The 22,938-nt window shown below is 50.2% G+C and overlaps 2 protein-coding genes across 5 annotated transcripts in view; both read right to left on the reverse strand.

Moving 5' to 3' along the window:
• PANK2 (pantothenate kinase 2) overlaps nt 1-12,325 on the reverse strand; it is a 118,718-nt gene extending 106,393 nt beyond the window's left edge. The window contains exons 1-5 of one of the 3 annotated variants that reach the window (XR_010743444.1): nt 11,928-12,227; nt 3,669-4,021; nt 2,307-2,560; nt 1,180-1,356; nt 816-939 (exon numbers count right to left, since the gene is read on the reverse strand). Coding sequence is in view for 2 of the 3 variants with exons in the window: in XM_066317448.1 (XP_066173545.1) it covers nt 816-939; nt 1,180-1,356; nt 2,307-2,560; nt 3,669-4,021; nt 11,928-12,138 (1,119 nt within the window). In the remaining variant the exon portion in view is untranslated. Of the gene's footprint in view, nt 1-815; nt 940-1,179; nt 1,357-2,306; nt 2,561-3,668; nt 4,022-11,927 lie in introns of those variants that run through there. The other 2 variants (XM_066317448.1, XM_066317449.1) reach the window with 2 other exon arrangements.
• Nucleotides 12,326-14,415: 2,090 nt separating this feature from the next.
• MAVS (mitochondrial antiviral signaling protein) lies at nt 14,416-21,714 on the reverse strand. 2 transcript variants are annotated; one of them, XM_066317451.1, is made up of 7 exons: nt 21,699-21,714; nt 20,933-21,062; nt 20,642-20,822; nt 20,079-20,296; nt 19,118-19,685; nt 17,867-18,021; nt 14,416-17,418 (listed from the first exon to the last, which is right to left on the reverse strand). In XM_066317451.1, the coding sequence occupies exons 2-7, from the start codon at nt 21,047-21,049 to the stop codon at nt 16,759-16,761; spliced, it is 1,899 nt and encodes a 632-aa protein (XP_066173548.1). In that variant the 5' UTR covers nt 21,050-21,062; nt 21,699-21,714; the 3' UTR covers nt 14,416-16,758. The 2 variants fall into 2 exon arrangements, with proteins under 2 accessions (XP_066173548.1, XP_066173547.1); XM_066317450.1 differs by lacking the exon at nt 21,699-21,714 and having other exon boundaries at nt 20,933-21,494.
• Between the last annotated feature and the right edge of the window lie 1,224 nt (nt 21,715-22,938).

Here is a 22,938-nt window from a genome sequence, read left to right on the forward strand (position 1 = left end):
CCTCCTCCCACTCTGGCCTTTGATTCATCATGAAATAGCCGAGTGACTCTACTGTTAAACTGGGGCGGGGGGGGGACAAATTAGGAGCCCATAACCAACACAATTTTTAAAGAAAGAAAAAGACCAACCAAGTAGTGATTATTTTGGATTTAAACCGGTCTTACTTTTCCACACCAATAGTTCTGATCCAAGGTCTGACACTTTCTTGCTCTCCAACACAAAAACAGCTGAGTTCTTCCTCTTTCTGACCAATCAGGATCAAGTCTTACCTGCTCCTGCACTCATATCTTTTTATGGGTCTTCCTTCCCTCCCCACACTGATTAACACTTCCCCTGAACTATTCAGGATCCTTTTCATTCAGAGTTCCAGAATAAGGAATTAGCAGATATATTATGAGCCAAGGCTGTTTAGGACATGTCTTTCCTCATTTTGGCTGCAACAAAGACAGAGCTAGAGGAGTCAGGAGGATACTGGATTCCATGGCAGGAGGCTCAGGATGGAGTGCAGAGGATGTCTCTGCTCTTTCATAGCCCTGTACAATGCTGCTTGACATGAATGCAACAAGGCAGCACTGTAAAGAAGCTGAAAGCACAAAGATGCAGCAAACTGCTGTGGCAGTGGTGGGGCTTGGCCAAGAAATCCAGAGCAACTCGTAAAAACAACACAGGAGAAGATATCCAGCCTCTACACCCTCCTTTCCTCCTCTCCCACTGGTTCCCAGAGCTGTTCCCAAAGAGAGGCACATTCCTCAAGCAGGCAGCAGCCCACAGGTAATGTTTCAGGCAGGGAGAAAGGGAAGAGATTCCCAAAATACCTCGTTAAGGGCACACATCCGCGCTATGGAGCCAATGTTGTTGGTGATGGTGATTAAAGTGGCCTTGGCCAGGTCCTCCTTGCTGACAGATTCCCTCTTCTCCTTGCTCATCATGTTTCCAAAGCTGTAAAGACAGTTTTGCGGTTAAAGGTCCCATCAGAATTACAGGAAAAAATGGGAACTGCTAATTTAATTAAAGTGATTCATCCTAAAGGACTGATTTCCAACTTTAAAAAGCGTTGCTATCCATAACTTAGATCTCTTAGGAACAGTTGCTCTCCTAAGGCACCTAAAATCCAGTTTCTCATCCTTGCAGGATCACCAGGGGAAACAATACCAAAATGAGACCCAGGCAGGGCATTACCTGGATGCCACAGCCCAGCCTGGCAGCCCGAAGCGCTCGTAGTCTCCTCCGTAGATGTCCCTCACCAGTTTGTCCACCTTGGTGCTGTCCCCATGGGATGCCATCTCCAGGGCCTCCTCGAACGTGGAGCAGCCCGTCAGAAGGCAGCAGAGGCCAAAGAAGGTTCCTCCTCCAAGGCTGCAAGCAAAGCAAAATGAAAATGAAAGCTTGGACTGTTCAGCTCTGCATCCCAGTTAGCTCAGGTCACACCATTCCTGACCTCCTTTCTATAGAGAGAACTGTCTTGGAAAGGCAGCATTTTCCTCGAAGGCTGTTCCTGTCATGTAACCTACAGCCTGTAAGGAATCCCTCACACCCTTCTGCACAGGCCATGTTGTGAAATGAGACCTCGATTTTTTGATGTTACACTGTCCACTTTCTTCCCAGCATCCAGAGGTGTTAATCCTAAAATAAAGGTTAGTCCTGAGGCATAACTGGAGTGTCAGGGCAGAGATATCTAAAAGTTTGGAGAAAAACCTTGTCTTGTTCATTTTACAGCACATAGATGCCACTAATAATGTCTAGTAAGAAAGCAAACTGTACTGAGGGAATTAAAAATTATTATTATTATTATTATTATTATTACTACCATTACTTTTCAGGGAATCCAGGAAAGCTTAATGCCACAGAACTCTATGCTCTTGCCAGGGCACAAAAGCCACATCTTTCAAGATGGGCAGCAATTGGGGAATTACTGCTATGCCATTATCTCTTCCACCAAAATCTGGCAACTTTTGGAACTCAGAATGAAAATCTCAACTTCTTGGATCAAAATTAAGAGTTATTAACAATCCCAAAGTACGTGATCCCATAAAATAAATAAAGGAAGCCCTTAAATTCCTGCAGCAGAGCAACTGAAAAATCAGCTTTGATGGAAACTGGCTGCAGTAAAGACACCAAATCATGAAACCCAGATCCTCTATTCCAGGAAAGATCTTTGTTGGCAGGGAGTAACTGCAGTAAGAGCAGGAGCCTGGTCATTCCCCTCACCACCTTTATTGCAGCTTGTCCCTGAAAATGCCATTTACAAAGCAGGAATGTGCTCCAGACCCTAAAATCAAAGCCTCTTCACCCCCCAGCACACTCACCTGGTGCCTGTTACCCGTTTATAGTTGTCTTTGGAATAGACAGCCAAAATGCTGACCCCTGAGCCAATGTTCACCAGGAGGAGAGGATAGGGATTCTCCAGGTTGAACGGGAGCTTCTGGCACCTCTCAGCATCCGTTGGGTTCTCAAAATAGTAACACTCCGAGTGTCCATTGAAGCTCACGGAATCGATGTACAGCACTCCTTTAACAAGGCAATCCAGCTCATCAAGCTTACAAAGCTCAAGGTCACCCATCTGGTGGGAAGGAAAACAAGAGGAATATTGAAGAAGTGGCCAGGCATTTGAAGTGTTTATGCTCAGGGCTGGAAAAATGCATTGACTGCCAGCTCAATCCAGCTATGTCCATGCTCCCTGTGGAGGCTGGGGAAGAATGGATCACAGGAGAGCACAGGGGCTCCTAAGTAATGCAGCCCTCAGGTGTGGAACAGGGGAAAACAATCTGGACCCACAGATGGACACAGAGAGAATTACAGCAACCCCTGCAGGCCCTGACGCTGAGGCACTAGTGTGAAAAGCCCGGAGGAGGGACTTGCAGTGTTTGACCAAAATACCCCACAAAATCCATCCAAAGCAACATCAAAAAACAGTGAGGTAGTTATAAAATCCTTTTCCCCTCATGTCACTGCCTTGACCACACAAAATTGGATATTAGGAAAAACCTAAGAGAAAGGGTTGTGTTGCCCAGGACGAGGGACTTAAAAGTCATGTGGATGTGGCTGGCACTTGGGGACATGGATCAGCGGTGGCCTGGGACATGCTGGAGGAATGGTTGCATTTGATGATCTTAGAGGGCTTTTCACCCTTAATGATTCTTTCAAAGCCTCTTTATTTGCATTTTTCCAAGCCCTGACTAAACAAATATTTATCACACGTTTTTCACCAGGAGCAACAATCCTACTGAGAATGAAGTTCCATGATGATGTCCAACCCCAACTATGAACTTCCTTTACCACCAAATCTGCCTGAACCTCAACCAGCTCATTCACACAGGTGTTAGAAATGAAACCAGGTGAGCAAAGGAAGAAAATAAAGCAGGAGAAAGACAGCAATGAGTAAAAAAAAAGACCCAAAGAGACTGAGATTAGCACAAGAAGAGATTAAAAACAGAGCGGAAGATTTTTAGGAAAGACCATTAGTGAATAATTTTAGAGCTATGTTCAGGCCACAACGTGTTTTAATTTGAGATGCCAACTTGACTCCACATGCCAAGTTTAACTGGAGTTAGGGACAGCGTCGAAACAGAGATTTAGAGAAGTTTTAGAGTGTGTAGAGAAAGTTTTCTAGTTTGAAGCTTTCAAAGAAACTACCAGATCCTAATGGTATAGAAGCCAAAAATGCCTACTGTGCGAAAGTCCTGCTCAAATTTGTACGCTCCACCTCCCGTGGCACATAAGGTAGTATGGAGGCTCGAGAAGTGCTTTTCGCTTCCCATTTGGATAAAAGCAGGCATGTCATGAGTAGGAAAGCGTATAAAGTGCAGATTGCCTTTACGTCCACACAGGGTAAGGTCCTTGAGCTCAAGGTGCACATCCCGAATGCCTGTGGAGCCATAGGCTATGTTTGATGTCAGGTATTTGCGGATGCTTTTGAGGTTTTCCACTTCTTCCTCTTCCTCTTCGGCCGTGATGTCCTTGGGTTCAAAATAAACCAGTTTTACCAAGGTGCCTCCAATGTCCAAGCCAAACCAGGGAAAGACTAGAGAGAGAAGACAAAGAGGAAATGAGACAGGGTATGGCACAGCCATAGCATGAGCACCTTTCTAGTGGAAGGTGCCCTTACCCGTGGGAGGAGGTTGGAACTTGAAGGGTTTTATGGTCCCCTCCTACCCAAACCATCCTGTGATTCCATAACAACAGTTTTCCTTGAATTAATTAATGCAGCTCTCTAAGGACCCAATTTCATTAATGATGAAATTATTTCCATTTCCATTATTTCCATTTTCATTAATAATGTCTTTGACAAGATGCTCCTCCAACATGAGCACAGCTCCTATTTAGAGACCCCTCATGGTCAAAAGCTCCGAATATTTGGTGTACAACACTCAAACACTCCCCACAGGTCTGACAGCTTCCATAACCCTGCCAGATCCTGTTGAAGGTTTAATCCCCAGCTATTCCTTTTCCTAAGTTCTGAACCAGAGCCAGAGCCACGGATAACACTAGTGCTTTTACATCAAAGGGATGTACAAACGTTCCCTAATTACAACACAGAGCTGAGGTAGACAAGTAATCTAAGATGCCGCAGGGAGACAAAAACAAATGTCTAATTGGATTACTTTATTAGTCAAATTCCCCCATGGTACAAAATATGCATCAGTGTCAGGCCCAGCAACATTTACAGCTGTGTTAGATAATGAGCTTCTTGGAAAAGATCAAGAGAAACCCCCTGATCTGATGGAATCTGCGATTAGAGCTGGGAACTGGAACAGATTAATATCACTATTAATGAGCTAAAGGAGAGGCTGGAGCTAACGAGATGCACAGGCTGCAGAGCAAAGGGAAAAATGTAGCCACATGTTAGGGCTTATGGGAACAGAATTCCATCCTTATGGTAGATACCAGAAGGAAAAAAGGAAGTTTTAGAAAATAAACTTGAATAATGGAATCATAAATGTTGGAAAAGACCTCCACATTCCCAACCACTAACCCAGCACTGCCAAGGCCACCGCTGACCCATGTCCCCAAGTGCCACATCCACATAGCTTCTAAATCCCTCCAGGGATGGGGACTCCACCACTGCCCTGGGCAGCCTGTTCCAATGCTTAACCACTCTTTTGGGGAAGAAACTTTTCCTAATATCCAATATAAACTTCCCCCGGCCCAGGCTGAGGCCGTTCCCTCTCCTCCTGTCCCTGTTCCCTGGGAGCAGAGCCCGACCCCCCCAGCTGTCCCCTCCTGTCAGGGAGTTGTGCAGAGTCACAGGGTCCCTCCTGAGCCTCCTTTTCTCCAGGCTGAGCCCCTTTCCCATCTCCCTCAGTTGCTCCTGGTGCTCCACACCCTTGCCTAGCTCTGTTCCCTTCCCTGGACATCCTCCAGTGTAGATGCTACCAACGTTCCTTTGGAAAACAGGATTTTGGGTTTTAGTAAAACTCCTTATCTGCAAACAGATAAGATTAGAACATGGAGAAACCCTCATTCCTCTCCCTTTAGAGCAAGAATCCCTTGTGTCAGGCTCTTCAGGGAACAATCTTTGCATAGGCAGCAGCCTGACAAGTTGAAGGACACATTCTCTCCTAGGCAGATTTATCTCGTGGCTGTCCAGGCCCTTCCAGAGCTTTCCAGCTCCCAGGAGCTGCTGGCACTGGCAGCTCACAACAGTATTTTTAATCCACCAAGTTATTTTTATGTATTTCCATAGAGGACACCCCCAACCATCACCAAAGGGAATCTTAAAAGAAGATGCAAGCTCTATTTTCAGAGACACATCCAAATCCCAATCACTCTCCATTTCGGAAGCATTTACTTCAAACAAGAGCAGGCACAAAAATAACTTTTCATGAATGAAAGGGAAAGGAATCTGAATGGCAGCCCAACACAGGGAGGGAGCAGGAGCAGTCCAAGGACTTTGACACTGGCAGATAATGGTAAGACAAAGGGAAAAGGTTTTAAATTCAAAAGAGACATTTATATATTAGGAAGAAATTCTTCCCTGTGAGGGTGGTGAGGCCCTGGCACAGGGTGCCCAGAGAAGCTGTGGCAGCCCCTGGATCCCTGGAAGTGTCCAAGGCCAGGCTGGATGGGGCTTGGAGCACCCTGGGATACTGGGAGGTGTTCCTGTGTCCAAGACAGGGGGACTGGAAGCAGATGGTTTTTAAAGTCCCTTCCCACCCAAACCATTCCATGGTTCTATGATTTTTGGAACGTATTTGTTCCTGTCAGATCATACCATTTGATTTCTGCATTCTGAAGTCCACTGGGTTTTCTTTTAAAGCATCCCCACCACTGCATTTAGACAACAATCTCCCCCCAAACTCCCTCTGCCAGGCTACACAGGGGTAAAAATGGGGAGAGAGCAGAGGCTGGGGACTCAGAGATGGCCTCAGTGATGTGCAGCAGGAAGGACAAACATCCAAAAACACCGTGCTCTGAAGCCACATGCCTGAAAATGCCACAGGGGCTGTTCCATCACAGGCTAACAGCTGGTAGCACATGCACAGCTTCAGTAAAATAACATATTTGTCTAAAGTTGGTAGTGAAGCTCACAAACTCCTACACTCAGCGACACAAACATTCCAGATTTCAGGGCAAACACCAACTGGGTCCATCAGTTTAGGCAGCTTTCCTGGTCACAAAAAAAAAAGAGCAGCTCCTTGGAAATTTCATCCCAAACCCAGTACCGTGAAGACTTTTGATTTTTTTACTACACATAAATTTAGCTTTTATTTGGGCAGAACATTAGGAGTTAAAGCACACCAGTTATCCACTATCTGTCTCACCAGGAACAGGGAAACAGGAATGATGCCAGCAGAGCAGGGATGAACTGCAACCAGGCTGGGCTCAGGGGTCACTATCTCCACTCAGAACTGGCCCTAAAAAGTAAATCCAGCCCTCTGAGGTGGGACACAACTTCCAACCAGGGCTGGCTCACACCTCCCTGCCGCACTGCACGGAGCAGCTGGTGCTCTCCATCTGCCAGCAGCTCGGCTGTACCTTCCCTAAGTCACCAGGGATAAATTCAAAAAGACAGACTATTAAGGTAATTAACTTACCCCAAATGATTGTTAATTATGCATCTCTCATTATATGCATCCGAGCCACAGGTTAAGAATCCAAGGAAGAAGTGTGTGAGCTCAAAATTAAGTACTTCTTTCCCAGGCTGTGAAGGATTCCCTAAGCACTAACACTTGCTGGAGAACTCAATCCATTACAGAGACAAAAATCCCCCAAAAACCCTTTTTTGTAGGAAAGGGGAATAGCATACAAACAAGAGAAGGAAATTATTCCAAGGACATGAAGAACTGGGGATTTTTTTTCCTGACACCTACAGGAAGTTATCCAACAAGAACATGCAGGGCAGCAACAGCTCTTCCACGTCTGAGAACTAGAAAAATCCAAGGGAGGGAGGAGGAAGCTCTCCTGGATCAACGCCATCACCATCTGCCACCAAGATTTCTCCTGAAAAACTGATTTATTTTTTTTCCCAGCAGATGAAAGCCATCCAGAGATCTCCCCCTTTTAAGCCTCTGAAGCATTTTTTCCAAGAGAGCTGCCACAGATCTCTAGGAGCAGAACTGCTGGCACCCAGGAGCCCTCTGGGCATCCCTGAGGCTGATTTTGCTCAGTCAGAAGATTCTGCTGGAATAACCAGACACCAGCATCAAGGGCCAGGGCAGGAAATGCAAACTCTGCCTCTCATCACCTCCTCCCTGCTGCTGCTTGGAGCTCTGTGAGGAAAGAGCCTCATGTGTCTCCTTTCCAAGCGTTCACCAGCCACAGAACAACGGGAAGGATGGCAAATCCCAAGGCTAGCATGGGAAGCACATCACTGTATGGACCACTGGGCTCTCCTCCTGCCCAGCACCTCCCAGGAAGTGTTTATTTGTCCCTTGGGTGTTTGGGCATCTCCAAGAAAGGCAGGAAATCTCTGGTCTCAGCTCCAGCAATCCCCCACCTCTGCCTCAAATCTGTCTCCTTAAAGAAACTCTGTTGCTTTTTTAGAGGATGAGAGCCATGATTCCCATTCTCAGTGAGCTGGGCAGAGAAGCTGTGGCTGCCCCATTCCTGGAAGAGTCCAAGGCCAGGTTGGAGTGCCCCTGCATGGCAGGGGGTGGAATGAAATGGTCTTGAAGGTCCCTCCCAACCCAAACCATTGGCCTGACAAACTTCTGCTTTCCTTGAGCAATTTTAAAAGCAGCTCTCTCTATGTATTTTCATATAAACAGCTCTTTGTCTTAAAAACAAACCTTCTTCTCAAGGGCAGATCTATGGATATGCAGCAACAAACAAAAGGCTGGTCTGCAACAAAGTTAAGGGCTCACAGATCTGACTAAATAATCCCAGAAAAGCTCCAGAATACTTTGTGTGCCCACAGCAAGAGCTGCCACCCTCCCTTCAAATCCCTTTTGCAGTCAGACTGTAAGACCTTCAGGGCAATAAAAAGAAGTTGCCCTTATCTGATATGTAAATTACTTCATAAAATTGGACACTGTAAATAAAAAAGCCTCAACAGACTTATTCTGGAAGCTGCAGAACTGTCAAGATGAAAGAGGTGATACAATTAAAGATCTCCATGGTGGATTTTCAGCACAAAACAAGCAACTTGAGTTGCATTTCAGAGTGATCCTTCACTTCTGAGCTACTTACATCAGCAGCTAAAAAGACTAGTCTAATGATTCAGTTCAGTGTGTGACGGCACCTCTAGGCTTACTCTGAAATAGTCAATATTATATTTTAATAGCGTTACACCATGCTGGAAATTTTACAGCTAAGAAAAAATTACAATTCATTAGCATTTAATATAAAGTGACAGAAAGTCTACATCTCCTCCCATCTCTAAAAGCAGGCTCTGATAGGAATTCATATTTCATACACCATTCCAAAACAGAAAAAGATACTTAAACATCAAAGATTAAATTTTGTACTACCAAAAAGGGGACAAAACAGCATTTTATTTTTACCTTTTCTTGGATACTTTGTAACTGGAAAATTTAAAGTCATTGTCCATTACATTTTTGCATGATTCTGATAAAATACACTAAAAAATAAGTATACTTATATAAAAGGTATCAGTTGAAAGAACTTTTTTTCCTCTGGGAACAAGCAAACAAGCTACAGAATGGAGAAGCATATTTTGCTTCTAAATAATCTAAACTCATCTCTGTTGAATATCCCAAGATTTCAGGATGAGCAGAGAGAGAGTGGAGGAAGGGGGAAAAAGGGAAAGCTGATGAAGTGAAACACTGATCTCTCTTATAAAAAAGATTCATTAAAAGAACATTCCCCTGCTCATTAGGACCGTCATCAGGTTTCTGCCTGGCACTTGTCCACAGCCACAGTTCCCTTATGAACCATGATGGGAATATCCTCTTTACTCATCTGGGGTCTTCCCAGTCCAATTTTTAAGTATGGATTTCAATAATGGCATTGATAATTCAGTACCAGAAATGAATGATCTGGTATTGTTCCGGAAACTGTTCCCAAAACTGATGAAGTTTTTGTATATGATGTGTCTGTCTGCACTGATAACCCTGTGAGACTCCCCTTCCCAACATAACACTCCAAAGCTTCAACAAATATCCACTTCATGTTTTCAGGGACACTTCTCAGTCCCTTCTGAGAGCAAGAGTGTCCTTGACTTCTCCCTCTTCTGCCAGGGGAACAGGGAAATTCCCAGCATCTGCAGTAAAGCCCCTCAAGTACACCAGGAAACATTTCACAGAATCATTCAGGCTGGAAAAGACCTCCAAGATCAATTCCAACTGTTAACACAGCACTGTCATCTTCACCCCTCCCCAATCCATGTCGCCAAGCACCACTTCCACATGACTTTCAAACAGAGAATTTAAATTTCCAGGAAATTTAAAAGCCCAAGGTGCATGAAGGCACACAGCTGGCATACTGGGTGCACTGTTTAATTCACATCTATCCCAAACCCAGCCCTCTTCCCTGCTCTCTGCAGGGATGCAGCCCTGACTGTACATTCAAGGCTCAGAGGGCCGAGGAGGAAGGAGGATCACGAGTCTGCTGAAATCCTTTCATTCCTGGGGAAGCGGGGCTCATCTGCCAGGGCATCTGCCAGCACAGCCAGGCAAGACAAGTCTCAAGGTCACCCAGCTCCTTTGCCACATGCCAGGAGCAGACAAGTGAGAGCTGAAGTAGGACATTTTTGATCCCACACCCATTAAGTGCTTTCCCTTTCATTTCAGCTTGAGTCTTCCTTACGGTGGGATGGAGCATTTTAACTCCAAAACATGACTGATTGTGACATCAGTGTATGCTAAGGGACACACTTGCTCCAGCACACTTCTCTTCCACTTATCACAAGAGTAATTTAGAAAAGTCAGACTACATTGTAATCCCAAATCACACAACCCTGACTTTCCAGACTCGATCCAAACCCTTTCTTGGAAGCTGCCAGAACACCTGTTTTCCTTAAAACATTCCATGCCACTCTCAGCACCCAGCTTTAATCCACCTTTTCCAGAGAAGACAGAAACTGCCCTGAGCAAAGCAGAGGAGAATCATCACCTAATGCAGAGCTCCGAGTCCTCCCTCATTTCCATATCAGAGATCTCCTTCATGTCCCTGCAGCCTTTTAACAGGTCTCCAATTAACAGCCTCATGGACTTCCATTCCTATTTTTCACACTAAGGGCAGAAGAGAAGATGCATTTTTCACCAGCAACCAAAAAAAAGAGCAGGAACACTCTTAAAACTTCCCATAAATACGGTGTCTCGGCACTGCCAGTCACAGCCAAGATGCAGCAGAATCCTGATCTGTTTTCTGCCCAGATTCTTTGCTCACATCTTTTTAATGACTGTGCAGGTATCAAGGAATTACACCGAGGCTGTTTCATTACCAGGGTATAGCAATTTCTTTCAAGGAGGAAGCACTCCAGCAGAAGTCAAGGAATAATCTGTCAGTTATTCCTTAAATATGGCTGAAGTCAGGGACAGCCACGGCACCTGCACAGCAGCTCCTGCGGCTCCCAAAATGAAGGCTGCCATCCATTTTGCTGTTTCCAGTAGGACATTTACAAACGTGGTTTTAGGGATTTTTTTTTCCCATTAGAAAGCCTGGTTTGATCTGTATACAGCTCCTGCCAAACCTGTCGGGTTCTCCCCTCCCGAAATTTAAACTACTCCCTCTGCCCTCCATTACTTTGTTTTCACAGTTACCAGCCCAGCCCCACAACCTCAAACCTTGGCCCCTCCATCTGTCCTGTTGTGCCCTTTACCTCACCCTCTGTCACCAGGTGCCTTCCTTTCCTTCCCATCCAAGGTCCCCCCAATTTGGGAACCTCAGCATCTGCCACAGACCCATTCCACGTCCTGCCCCCCCAGGCAAGTGTGACTTCACCCTAAACTAGAGCTGCCGGAGTTCAGCTTGCCCCATCCTTCAGCTCAACCTGCTGAGCCCATGTCAATGTCCCAGTGTGTCCCCACCATGCTGTACCCAAACTAGCCGTGCTGTGCCATCACCCCACAGTGCTGCTCCCAAGTTGGCCATGGTGCACAATTATCACCCCACCGTGTCCCTCCGTGCTGTCCCCAGACCGGCAATGCTGGACCAGTCACCACTGCCCTGTGCCCCCACCGTGTTTCAGACTGGACATGCTGTGCCCATGTCATCATCCCACTGGGTTGTCCCCACACTGCCCACGCTGTACAAATCCTCACCCCGTCGCGCAGTCCCCACACTGCTCATGCTGTGCCCATCCTCACCCCCCCGCGCTGTCCCAGTGTCCCCGTCCCTCCCTGCTGCTCCCCAATGTCGCCCCCCGGCCCCACCTCCCCAGACCACGCCCCCGAAGCCCCGCCCCTCCCAGCTCCGCCCATTGCGCTCATTACCATAAGCCCCGCCCCTCCCAGCCCATCCTCTGAGCCCCCCCCGCTTCTCTCCCCTCCCCGCTCTCGCTGCCTTTCCCGCTCCCCCGCACTCACGCGGGCGGTTCTTGCGGACCGAGTCCCGCCGCTGCCGGCTCACGGACCCGCCGCGTTCGCGGGGCTGCGGACCCGCCGCGCTGTCCGCGCCCGCCGCGCCGCAGCTGCTCCGCCGCCGCAGCTGGGAGGGCCCGGTGTCCGCACCGCCGCCCTTCCGCCGCGTCTTCTTCTCGTCCTCCGCGCCATCGCCACAGCTGCGCGACGGCTCCATCGGCAGCGCGGCCCGGCCCCATGGGCCGCACGGCCCCGCTCCGGCCCCGCTCAGCCGCCACCGCCGCAGCCACCGCCCCCGGCGCGCCTGCGCCGCACGGCCCCGTTGGGCGGGACACTCCGTGAGGCGGCCACCAATCCGCGGTCCCCGCGGCGTGGAGCGACAGGAGGAAGGGCGAATGGGAGACCGGTATCGCGCGGCAGTCGGGAGCCGGGCCCGCCTCCTACTCTCAGCCGCGTAGAGTGACAAGCCCGGCTGCCCAATCGGAAGCGTGCGCCTGGGTGAGGTGGGTCGATATGCGGCAGCTCTGACCTATGAGCTTCCTTTGAGGCGAGATTGAGAAGGAGGCTGGCCAATGACCGGGAGAGCTGTCCGGGTGGGGCGGGAGAAGTCGCGATGATTGACAGCTGGGTAACTATGGCAACGCGGGGACCGAAGGGAAGAACCGCAGTAGGCTCGGCTGGGCACGGCCGCGCGGAGGGGCTTATTTGAATATGATTTGCATATACAGATAACGGTGCATATAGACGTGGGGCAGGTCTGCCACCCACCATGGCGGGCCTGAACGGACCTTAAAGACCGTGTCGTTCCAACCCCTGTCATGGGCACTGACACCTCCCACTAGACCAGGTCGCTCCAAGCTTCCCCATCCAGCCTAGCCTTGGACACTTCCAGGGATCCAGGGGCAGCCGCAGCTTCTCTGGGCACCCTGTGCCAGGGCCTCACCAACCTCACAGGGGAGATTTTCCTCCTAAAATCTTAAAATTTTCAGCTCTCCTTTAAATCCCAACATAATTCTAGTTGGATACATCCCTGCGCTTAAAACCCTCATCCCGCGTTTATCAACAAGCGCGGCATGAACCTCCAGGTGGCAGAAAAATTGAGGCAACCATTGAAGAGGGGTGTAAGCAACAACCAACAGGATGAAAATTCGAAAGGAAAACACAGATTCCTAGACTACAGGGTGCCATAGCAGCTCCCGTTGTAACGCGATGGAGATTCCTGCGTGGAATGTTGATTGTTGTCTGACACACCCAGAGCACACCAAGCTGGAACTGCACCGCGGTGACCCAGGGTGCTCCTCACCTGCCGGGGGTAATCCCAGCTCACCACAATCCTCAGGCATTAATTCGATACCTGAAGGATCAGCGACCAACATTCCACAAAGGTGTGATAATTTCCATGACAATTTGCTGAATTCTGGTTGCTGGAGTGAAAATGGGACAAAGGGATCGGTCAAATTCAGTTGGTGTATTTTAATATCCTGTTGGGTGAGGAGAGAAGTGGCTAAATGGAGTTGGCAGTGACAGGAGATAAAGGATGCGTTCTCTGAACACAAATAATCTCCTTCAGAGCAGCGCTGCTTTCATTTAGGTAGAAAAGGAACTCGCTAAGCTGCCTGAAGCTCTTGAGTATTTTCAACCCCTGCTTGACTGTGTTTGACACATCTGGGCTGTAACAGCTGGAGCTGGGAAAGCAGAAAGCAAGGGAAGCTTGCACGATGTCTCAGTTGTTGGGATAGAGCAGAGCCCTTGAGGGGACACAGGAAAGGGCTGTTTCCTCCCAAAAGCTTCCTGTGTGTCCCCAAAAGGCACACAGAGGGGTGAGTGGTGGCTGGTGCCTCTGTTCTGCAGGTCAGAGCTATTCAGGGCACAAGAAAAGAAACCTGGGGAGCAGCCACCTCCAGAGCTGAAAGCAGAGTGGCTAAGGTGGCCCAGCATGGAAAAGGTGCCCTTTTTCTGGGCAGGATCCCATGACAGAATTCAACCAGAAAACTTGGATAACAAGTAAAGCAGCATGCTGGCTTTTGTGGGTACCAAGCCCAGCATGCATCTGTGCAGTGTCCACCTGGTTACACCCAGTCCCAAGGGTCCTTCCAGCCATAGCTCTTTGTGGCTCTTTCACCCTTTAAAGTTTGCAACACTTTGCAGATGCTTGGTGCATTTCTCTTCCCAGAATTTGTTCAGTTCCTTTTTGGTGACAACATCCTGACTTGTGCAGCTCAGCTGTTTGCTGCCTCAGGAACCACCTCCCGTTTTCATCCTGGACACCCTACCACCAACAGGAAGACCTGCTATGGTGGGCATCCTCTGGACCAGCTCTTGTGCTTTCTCCAGAATAAAGTCTGGAAGCTGTCCCTGAACCCTGACCTCTCCCTGGCACCAATGGCCTGAGCCTCTCAGTGTCACAGCCAACAGAACCCTTCAGAGCATTCCCTCCAGCCCCAACGTCATCAACCTCCTGAACTTCTTCCCATAAATTGCAACAAGTCAAGTGTGAAGCATCAAACCAATTTATTATAGTTAGTAAAAGGCTTTTTAGCCTGTTAGTAAAAGAGGTGCAGGGACACAGCTCCCTGCTGCACCATCTCCTGCTAATGAGGCTTTAAAGTGCTATGTAACAACTGTGAAAATCCCAGCACTTCACAGCAGCAATCTGAACATGTGCTTTCCCCAGTCTGAGGTGGTGACAAACCAGCTGTTTCACAAAAGAAATCTGACATGAAAAGGCAAAGCGTACAAGCTGTTGCTTAAATGTATGGAAAAACATGGGAAGAATTTCACAGGCAAGTAAAGCATCAGAGAAGAGGGCCTTGGTATAGATGCGGCTGATTTGGGATCTCATGGATCTCCCCTGAATTACAGAAAGTGCGGAGAAGGCAAATCCCTTCCTGTCACTCCTGTTAGGGAGTGATAACCATTTTATCTTTTATGGGAAGAGCAGCCCCACATTCCCTCTCCTGGCAGAGGGGTTTAAAGTGTGTTTTAAAGGACTGTCCCTTCCTCATTCAGCACTGAGCAAGGAATGAACACCTCGAGGTCTTCTGAAAAGCAGCCTTGACACACCAAAATCAACACCTCCCTCTTGCATATACTGATTGTCCTTAGTTTTATGGAGGCACTTCTTGGATTTTTGGGCAGAAGGAAAGTATTGAGATGGAGGAGCAGCCATTCAAGACTGACGGGCCTTCCCCACCACGGGCCAAGCTCTGAGTGCAATGGCTGCACTTGAGGATCACAGAGGGCTGCCAGCAGGAAGAGCGGATTTTGGGAAGCTGATGGCAGGAATTCAGGATGAGCAAGTTACTGGACACAGGGGAATGAGGGAAGTGATTCTCCTCCTCTGCTGTGTTCAGGTGAGACCTCACCTGCAGTCCTGTGTCCAGCCCTGCAGCCCCAGTAAGGATGTGGAGCTGCTGGGGTGAGTCCAGAGGAGGCCACAGAGAAACTCTGAGGGTTGCAGCCCCTCTGCTTTGGAGCCAAGCTGGGAGAGTTGGAGGTGTTCAGCCTGGAGAAGACAAGAGAGTTGGAGAAGGGCTTTGGACAAAGACCTGGAGTGACAGCACAAAGGAGGACTGCTTCCCAGTGTCAGAGGACAGGGATAGATAAGACATTGGGAAGAAATTCTCTGTGAAGGTGGTGAAACCCTGGCACAGGGTGCCCAGAGAAGCTGTGGCTGCCTCATCCCTGGAAGAGTTCAAGGCCAAGTTGAATGGGGCTTGGAGCAACCGGGTGCAACATTACTCCAGGCTGTTGCTTCTTCACTGCTTTACTTTTTTTAGAATCACAGAATAGTTTGGGTTGGACGGGCCATTAACGAGCATCTCATCCTAGCCCTCTGCCATCGGCAGAGACAGCTGCCATAAGACCGGTTTGTTCCAAGCCCTTTAGACATTGGAAGGTGCTAAAAGGTCTCCCCATAGCCCAGAGCATCTCAGACTCTGGTATGGCCTCCCTGCAGTGCACAGTTGATCCTGTTCGTGTGCCAGCCTGGGCAGTAGGCTCCTATACCCCTATCCCATAGCTACAGGTATCAGGAAGGGCAACAACTCCATCTACCCTTCCAACCCAAGCTCCAAAAATCCAGCCTAAAAGTCAAAGACACCTAACAACCTTTTGCAGGACCAAGTCTGCTTAAAGTTGGCATTGCCTGAAACATTCCTCTTAAATCAGAAACCCCTTTCCCTGCCTGGAGGATGTAAAATGAGGCTGATCTTTGATAATGCTGATTAGATGCAGCTCCTTCCTGACCCTCCTGTTTATCCCCAGGGTCAGTACTACATGAAGTAATCCCAGAAGGAGCAGCAGAGCCAGAGATACCAAGTAAGGCAAACTGAACATGAGACGTCCGGTGGAGGCTGCTGCACCCACCCTTGGGCACATTTTAAAGCCAAGATGAGCAGAGCCAAGAAAATCAGCTCTGCTGTTACAGGATATCTGCACAACTTCTCCTGGCTGGACTGCACGGAGGGAGTTGGAGGTCACCCTTCGGATCACCAGTACATGTTTACCTGAGGCCTCCTGGGACCAAACAAGGGAGACATGCAGAATCACCATGAGTCCTTTCCTTTTTGACTCAATGGAACATTTTGGAGCGAGATGCTCTCCTCCAGGCGTGATAAAAGAGAAGGCTACAGCCAAGAAGACGGTTGGGAAATGGGAGGGAACAGACCCTAACCCAACAGCATCATGTACCAAGGCCTCTTCCAGCAGAACCTTCCAGAAGATTTAACAATGCCCCTACTGCTCCCCGCTATTCTTCAGGCTTTAAATGCATTGGCCAAAATCCTGTTGCCAGAGGAATCCCCCCGGCTGCGTCACGGTCGTGGCATCCCACCCACTATTTCCGCAGCCGAGCATACACCGCGAATGCCACGGCAGAAATGACGCCGACAGCCGGAAGGATGTACAGCAAGGACAGCCCATTGCTGCCCCCCTTGGGGACTCTGGCCTGAGGTGAGCTGGTGGCAGCATCACGGCCACTGCCAGAGTTGGAATTCATGGAGCTTCCAATAGGACTGACTCCATCACTGTTGGCTCCAAGCTTGACGCTGGGGTGATGATCCACACACACCTCGTGGGTGCCCACGGAGGTGCTGTCCCAGCTTGGAGCAGGACAGGAGTCTCTGCTTGCTCCAGATGCCTCCTTGTCTCCGGGGCCTGCAGGAACCGAGGAGACTCTGGGAAACGCTCCTCCTGAGCTCAGGCTATCACTGCTCACCAGGATTGGGTCACTGCTGAGGCCAAGGCTACTGGAGATGGTAGAACTGGGTTTGTTGGGCTCCTGAGAGGTTGGGCATCTGCTGGCCGCCTCCGGGCTGCCCCGAGGCATGGACATGAGGGCGCCCGGCTTGCTGTGCTCCTCTTCCCTCTCCTCATCACTGCGAGGTGCCCAGATGCTTGTGGCACAGCTCACCCGGGAAGCTGATCTCCCAGCCATGCCTTTGGAGCCTCCTACCACAGCTGTGCCCAGGACAGGGTTTGCCGAGGCTGGGAGCACCTGTAGGAGACAAGGAGCAGGGCTGGGTGTCAAGGGAAGTACCCAATAGCCTGGTCTTAGGCACACAGGTCCTACACAAATCCACTTTGACACAGTCCCCACATCTGCCACTAACAAAGCTGGGTCACAGGCAGCAAGGAGGTAAAGGAGGGAGGCAAGGAGGGAGCCAGGCAGTGAGGAGAGCAGTGGAAAACAGCAGCTGGAAGCTAGGAGACTGACTGGCAAGGTAAGAGGGGAAATAAGGAGTCAAAGGCCGAGTTTGGCTCCCTCCTCCCATGCTCCATACAGCGTGTGGATAGTAACGTGAACATCACAGTGGGGGAAAAAAAATCCCTGAATAAACTCATCACCAGCTCACAGTGTGACACTGCAATGGAAAATCTCCTAACCAGGAGGAGTGCACAAGGACATTAAGGAAATGCAAGTGGCAAGAGGAAAGGTCACCTACTTTCTCTTTCATTGGCACAGAGAGGGTGCTGATGGCTGTATTCCCAATGGGAAGTTTCTTCTCTTCTGTAACAGACTTCACAGAGATGTCACGGGATGGAAAAGTGTCTCTGGGCACAGGGGTAGCACCCAGATTAGTTTTTTCCATCGAAGCACCTGTCAGGAAGAAAACAAAGCACATTGTGTTAACCAGGGGGCCTAAAAGGTGAGATTTCTTCTTCCTCAAGGAAGCTGTGACAGGACAATCCCCAAGCTGAGCAGGTGCCACAGGGAGCAGGACCAGTGCTCTGGCTCTGCTGTGGCACTTGAGCTTTCACTGCAGAGGTAGGTAACTCATGCAGGGCGGGCTGCAGGGCTGGGCAGCACCAAGGGAAATGCAGACTTTTAAGGCTCCTGAAATTCCATGCCCTCCCAGGCAGGAGGTGCTGACCCAACATGGGAGAGGGGAAAGGGATGGGAGGGATGGGTGTCTCTTTCCCCACCCCAAGACCCTGGAGTGGAGGACAGGGCTATATCCTGATTCTATGATGCCCATAGTTGAGAGATGTAGGAAATACTAAAATTCCCACATGTGCAGGATACAAATATCTCTGTAAACTAGGGGAAGGGGAGAAGTTTCACACCCCAAAGCTGACAAAACAAAATTGAAATGCAGATGGATGACTGTTGTGGTCTCCTCCCAAACAAAATATTCTATTCTATTCTATTCTATTCTATTCTATTCTATTCTATTCTATTCTATTCTATTCTATTCTATTCTATTCTATTCTATTCTTAGCACTGCTAAGGCTACCATTAACCCATGTCCCCCAAGTGCCACATCCAAATGGCTTCTAAATCCCTCCAGGGATGGTGACAACCACTACTGGCCTGAAGAGCTTGTTCCAGTACTTGACAAACTCTTCCAAAAATAATTTTTCTCTATTATCCAATCTAAACCTTCCACGACACAATTTTCCTCTCATCCTGTTGCTTATTCCCTGGAGCAGAGCCAAATCCCCACCTTGCTCCACCCTCCTGTCAGGGAGTTGTAGAGAGCAAGAAGGTCTCTCCTGAACTTCCTCTGCTCCAGACTGAGCTCTCTCAGCTTCCTGAGCTGCTCCTCATCAGACTTATGCTCTAGAGTCCTCCCAGCTCCATTCCCTTCTCTGGACACCCTCCAGCATCCCAGTTTCTTTCTTGCAGTAAGGGGCTCTCAGCAGCACTTCTTCTTCCCTAGTGGCTACCTGGTTCTGCCAGGAGGGAAACCCACCTCCACTCCCTTGGTGCTCCTGCAGCATCCCGACCCGCTTCTTCTCCGCATCAAACTGCTGCTGTATGAGGAGGGGGCTGCGCACATCCACCAAGCTGCCTGTGGGCTCACCATGCCCAGAGCTTGGCACAGGCTGCTTTTTTGGCACTGAGTTTGGGGGCTGCTGCCCCACACCACGAGTGGTGCCCTCCAGCCTTGGGGGTGACTCTGTGGAGATATCTGAGTTCTCTTCAGGCTCATTCCTGGGCTGCTCGGGGCTTTGAGTGGCACCTGCATCTCTCGATGGAACAGACCTGCCCAGGGGCAGGCCCGGCGTGCCACGGTGCAAGTGGTTGGCATTCCCAAAAAACCCGTTGTCCACACACACCGGCCGGCGGCTCAGCCAGTCCCGGCCCTGCTCTGGGGACTCAGCCGATGGCACAGCCACCTCTGGTGTCCCCACTGGCACGGCCCCGGTGGGCTGTGAGAGAGTCCCCTCTCCACTGTGGCCACCGCTCACTCCGCCGTGGACTTTGCTCACAGGTGGAACTGGCCAGGGACTCTCTTGCTCCAGAAGATTTTTGGGGAGCTGGAAGGAAATGAGCTGTGTTAAATCACTGGGATCAGGGCATCTGGGACCATAGGGTGTCCCAAACCCTGAGGGAGACCCTAACCCTGAGCAGTGAGCCCCACAAGGCTGGTTACGAAGCGGGTATGGGGTCTCTTCTGGGGACCCACCCAGGTCTTGGGGGTTGCAGACAGAAGCCTGGACTGGCAAAGCAAACCCAGCACCTTCCTTATGGAGGGAGACAGGAGAGGGAGCACTTAAGGGCCATATATAAGCTCTAAGCTACCAGATGCAGCAAAGATCAGCAGCCTGCTTGGGGTTGCCCTGAAGGAGCCTGGCCCTACTGCAGGCTCCCCATACCCAACCAAAAGGTCCTAAAAGGACCTTTGTGTCCCCATCCAACATCCTGCTCACCGATTCCTGCACTGGGAGTCTGGCCTCCAGGTCCATGCTCATGGTGGTGGCAGCACTGGGTAGGACAGGTGGATGGTCACCAAGGGGCAGGTCCTGGCGTGGCTGCCCAGCCAACAGGGCAGGATTTGGCCCCCGGGATGGTGTTTGGGCACTGATGGAGGAGGCAGTGGGGTGGGCATCACTGGGAAGGGAGGAGCTATCAGCAGGAGCTGAGGAACCTGGAAGAGACAAACAGATCACTGCAGGAAAAGCTGAGGAAGCAGAGGATAAGTGTGGGGCTGAGGCAGCCCTGTGTGTGTCCCTTTTCTGTCCCCACATCAGCCAAACTCACAGCATCCCTTTGTTCATTTTCCCTCAGGTGAGAACCACAGCCCCCCCACCAGCCCAAGCACCTTCAAACATGGACCCGTCATCTTCAGACATGTCACCACAGTGAAAGACATCCCTGGGACAGTCACAGACACTGCCAGCACCTTGGGAAACCAAGGCAGGGACAGAGACAACTGCATGTCCCCACCTCCAGCACCCTGCGGAGAACACCCGGGGACGATGAGGCTACATACGAGGCCGAGGTTGCCAAGTGTTATAGACTTCCTGCAGCTCATCAGCCAGGTCCCCCGCGTTGTTATGGTGCAGCGCCTGGATGAGATCCTGCACCCAGCCCTTCCGGCACCTCAGGTGCTGATAAAACCTAAAGACAGCTGCCTGGTTGCCCCGTGTCTCCTCCCGGGCGAGGAGTTCTTCCTAGGAAAAACACACAGGGCATCTAAGAGAGGGTCTGGCTTAGAGGTAAGACAGCTCTATGTTGCTATTGGGGAAGGAGCCTGGTAGAGCTCAGCAAAATAGTCAATTACTCTGTCAGCATCAACAAGGCAGGTCAGGGAATTGGCCAGCGACGCCACTCGGATAGCCCCGAACTTCTTGAGGTTTCTCGTAATATGGGTGTACACTTTGTCTTCAGCCAAACCCATCCTGGCTCAGCAACTGCAGAAAGACAGAGACTTATGGTGAGCCGAGGCTGCTGGTGAAGCTCAGACTGTCTCCATAAGCTCGGGCTGTTCCACAGGCACCCATGCCCTGGCACAGACACTGAGGTAAGATGGGAAATCCCAGGAGGAAAACACGCACAGAGAAGACGCTCGGGTTAAAGTTCAACGCTCAGCTTCACTTCCAAAAACACCGCTTCTTTCTACCATCACCCACCCCGTGCTTATTCCCACTCTACTTGTTGGGATTCAGGCGGCTGGTTGGGGGCTGGCCTGGCGGCAGGGTCACGACAGCCGACAGGAAGAGCAGGCCACAGGGCCAAGACAAGCACCAGAGGTCATGGCTGGAATCCCGCATAAGCAATGGAAAAACCAAAGGGGAAGGCATAGGACTGCTGCCCACAGGGAATGGCAGCCCGCAGGCCGCGACGTGGCTCTGAGCGCCCTCACGACGGGGGCCCCCTCGCCCTCAGCGCGACCTTCAGCCCCCGGGGGAGCTCGGGGAGGCCCTCCGCTCGCAGATTCCCCTGGCACGGCGGCCGGGGGTGGCGGCCGGGGCTGTGGCGGCCGCGGGGGTGCGTGCCGCCCCGCTGCCCCGGCCCCGCTGCCCTCACGGCCCCTCAGGGCCCCTCACCTGCGCCCGCCGCCGCGCGCCCGGCACCGCTCTGACCCGCCCCCTCGTGTCGCGCCCGTCGCTGATTGGCTGTGGCTCACGCCCGTCACGAGGATTGACATGTAGTGATTGACAGGGGGTGTGTCCGGTTCCGGGTTCCTCAGGACAGCGGGGGCAGGACGCGGAGATCCTGGAGCGCGTCCAGTGGTATGAAGGGACAGGAGCGTCTCTCCTGCGAGGAGACACTGCGGGAGCGAGGCCTATTTAGTCTGGAGATGGCATCTCATCAATCCATATAAGTATCTTCCAAGCAGCGTGTCACAGGGTGATGTCAGGCTCCTTCCAATGGCGCCCAGCGACAGGAGAAGGACTAATGGCCATAAACTACACCACAAGAAGTTTCACCTCAACATTAATTAATAAGTACCTCAGCAATATTTATATTAGGGGTGGCAGAGCACTGAAACAGCTGCTCAGGGAGTCTCCCTCTCTGGAGACATTCCAAAGCCGCCTGGACACATTCCTGTGTCACGTGCTCCAGGTGACACTGCCTCGACAGAGGGTTGGGCTGGATGATCTCCAGACGTCTCTTTGAACCTCAGTATTCTGTCATTTTGGGAGCTGGACCTGGTCATCCTCGAGAACAACGTCTGAGGGGGAACCTCATTAATGTGGATAAATACGTAAAGAGGGCGTGCCAACAGGATGGACCGGGCTCTGCTGTGTGGTGCCTAGCAATGGGACCGGAGACAAAAGGCAGAAACTGATGGAAGTTCCACCTGCATATGAGGAAGTTCCACCTGCATATGAGGAACATGCTCTTTCATGTAAGCACCTGCACAGTTTGTCCAGAAAAGCTGTGGCTGCCTCATCCCTGGAAGTGTCTAAGGCCACAGGTGATGGGGCTTGGAGCAACCTGGGATTGCGGAAAGGTGTCCCTGCCCATGGCAGGGAGTGGAACGAGATGGTCTTTAAGGTCCCTTCCAACCCAGACCATTCTGTGATTATAATTAATTGAAGCCAGATTTTCTCATTCTAAATTGTATTTTAAAAATGTAGTTCTGTGTTGTTTCTAATTAAGAAGAAATATTTGTGATGATAAAAACTTACCTCAGAAAAAAAAAAAAAAAAAAAAAAAAGGCACTCAGTTGCACCCAGTAATTTCTGTTCTCAGAATCAATCACAGAGTCATACAATCATAATCATAGAATGACAGAAAAATGGAATCACAGAATCATAGAATCACAGAAGGTTAAAGGTT

The sequence above is a fragment of the Sylvia atricapilla genome, chromosome 4 (assembly GCF_009819655.1).
Source record: "Sylvia atricapilla isolate bSylAtr1 chromosome 4, bSylAtr1.pri, whole genome shotgun sequence".
NCBI lineage: Eukaryota > Metazoa > Chordata > Aves > Passeriformes > Sylviidae > Sylvia > Sylvia atricapilla.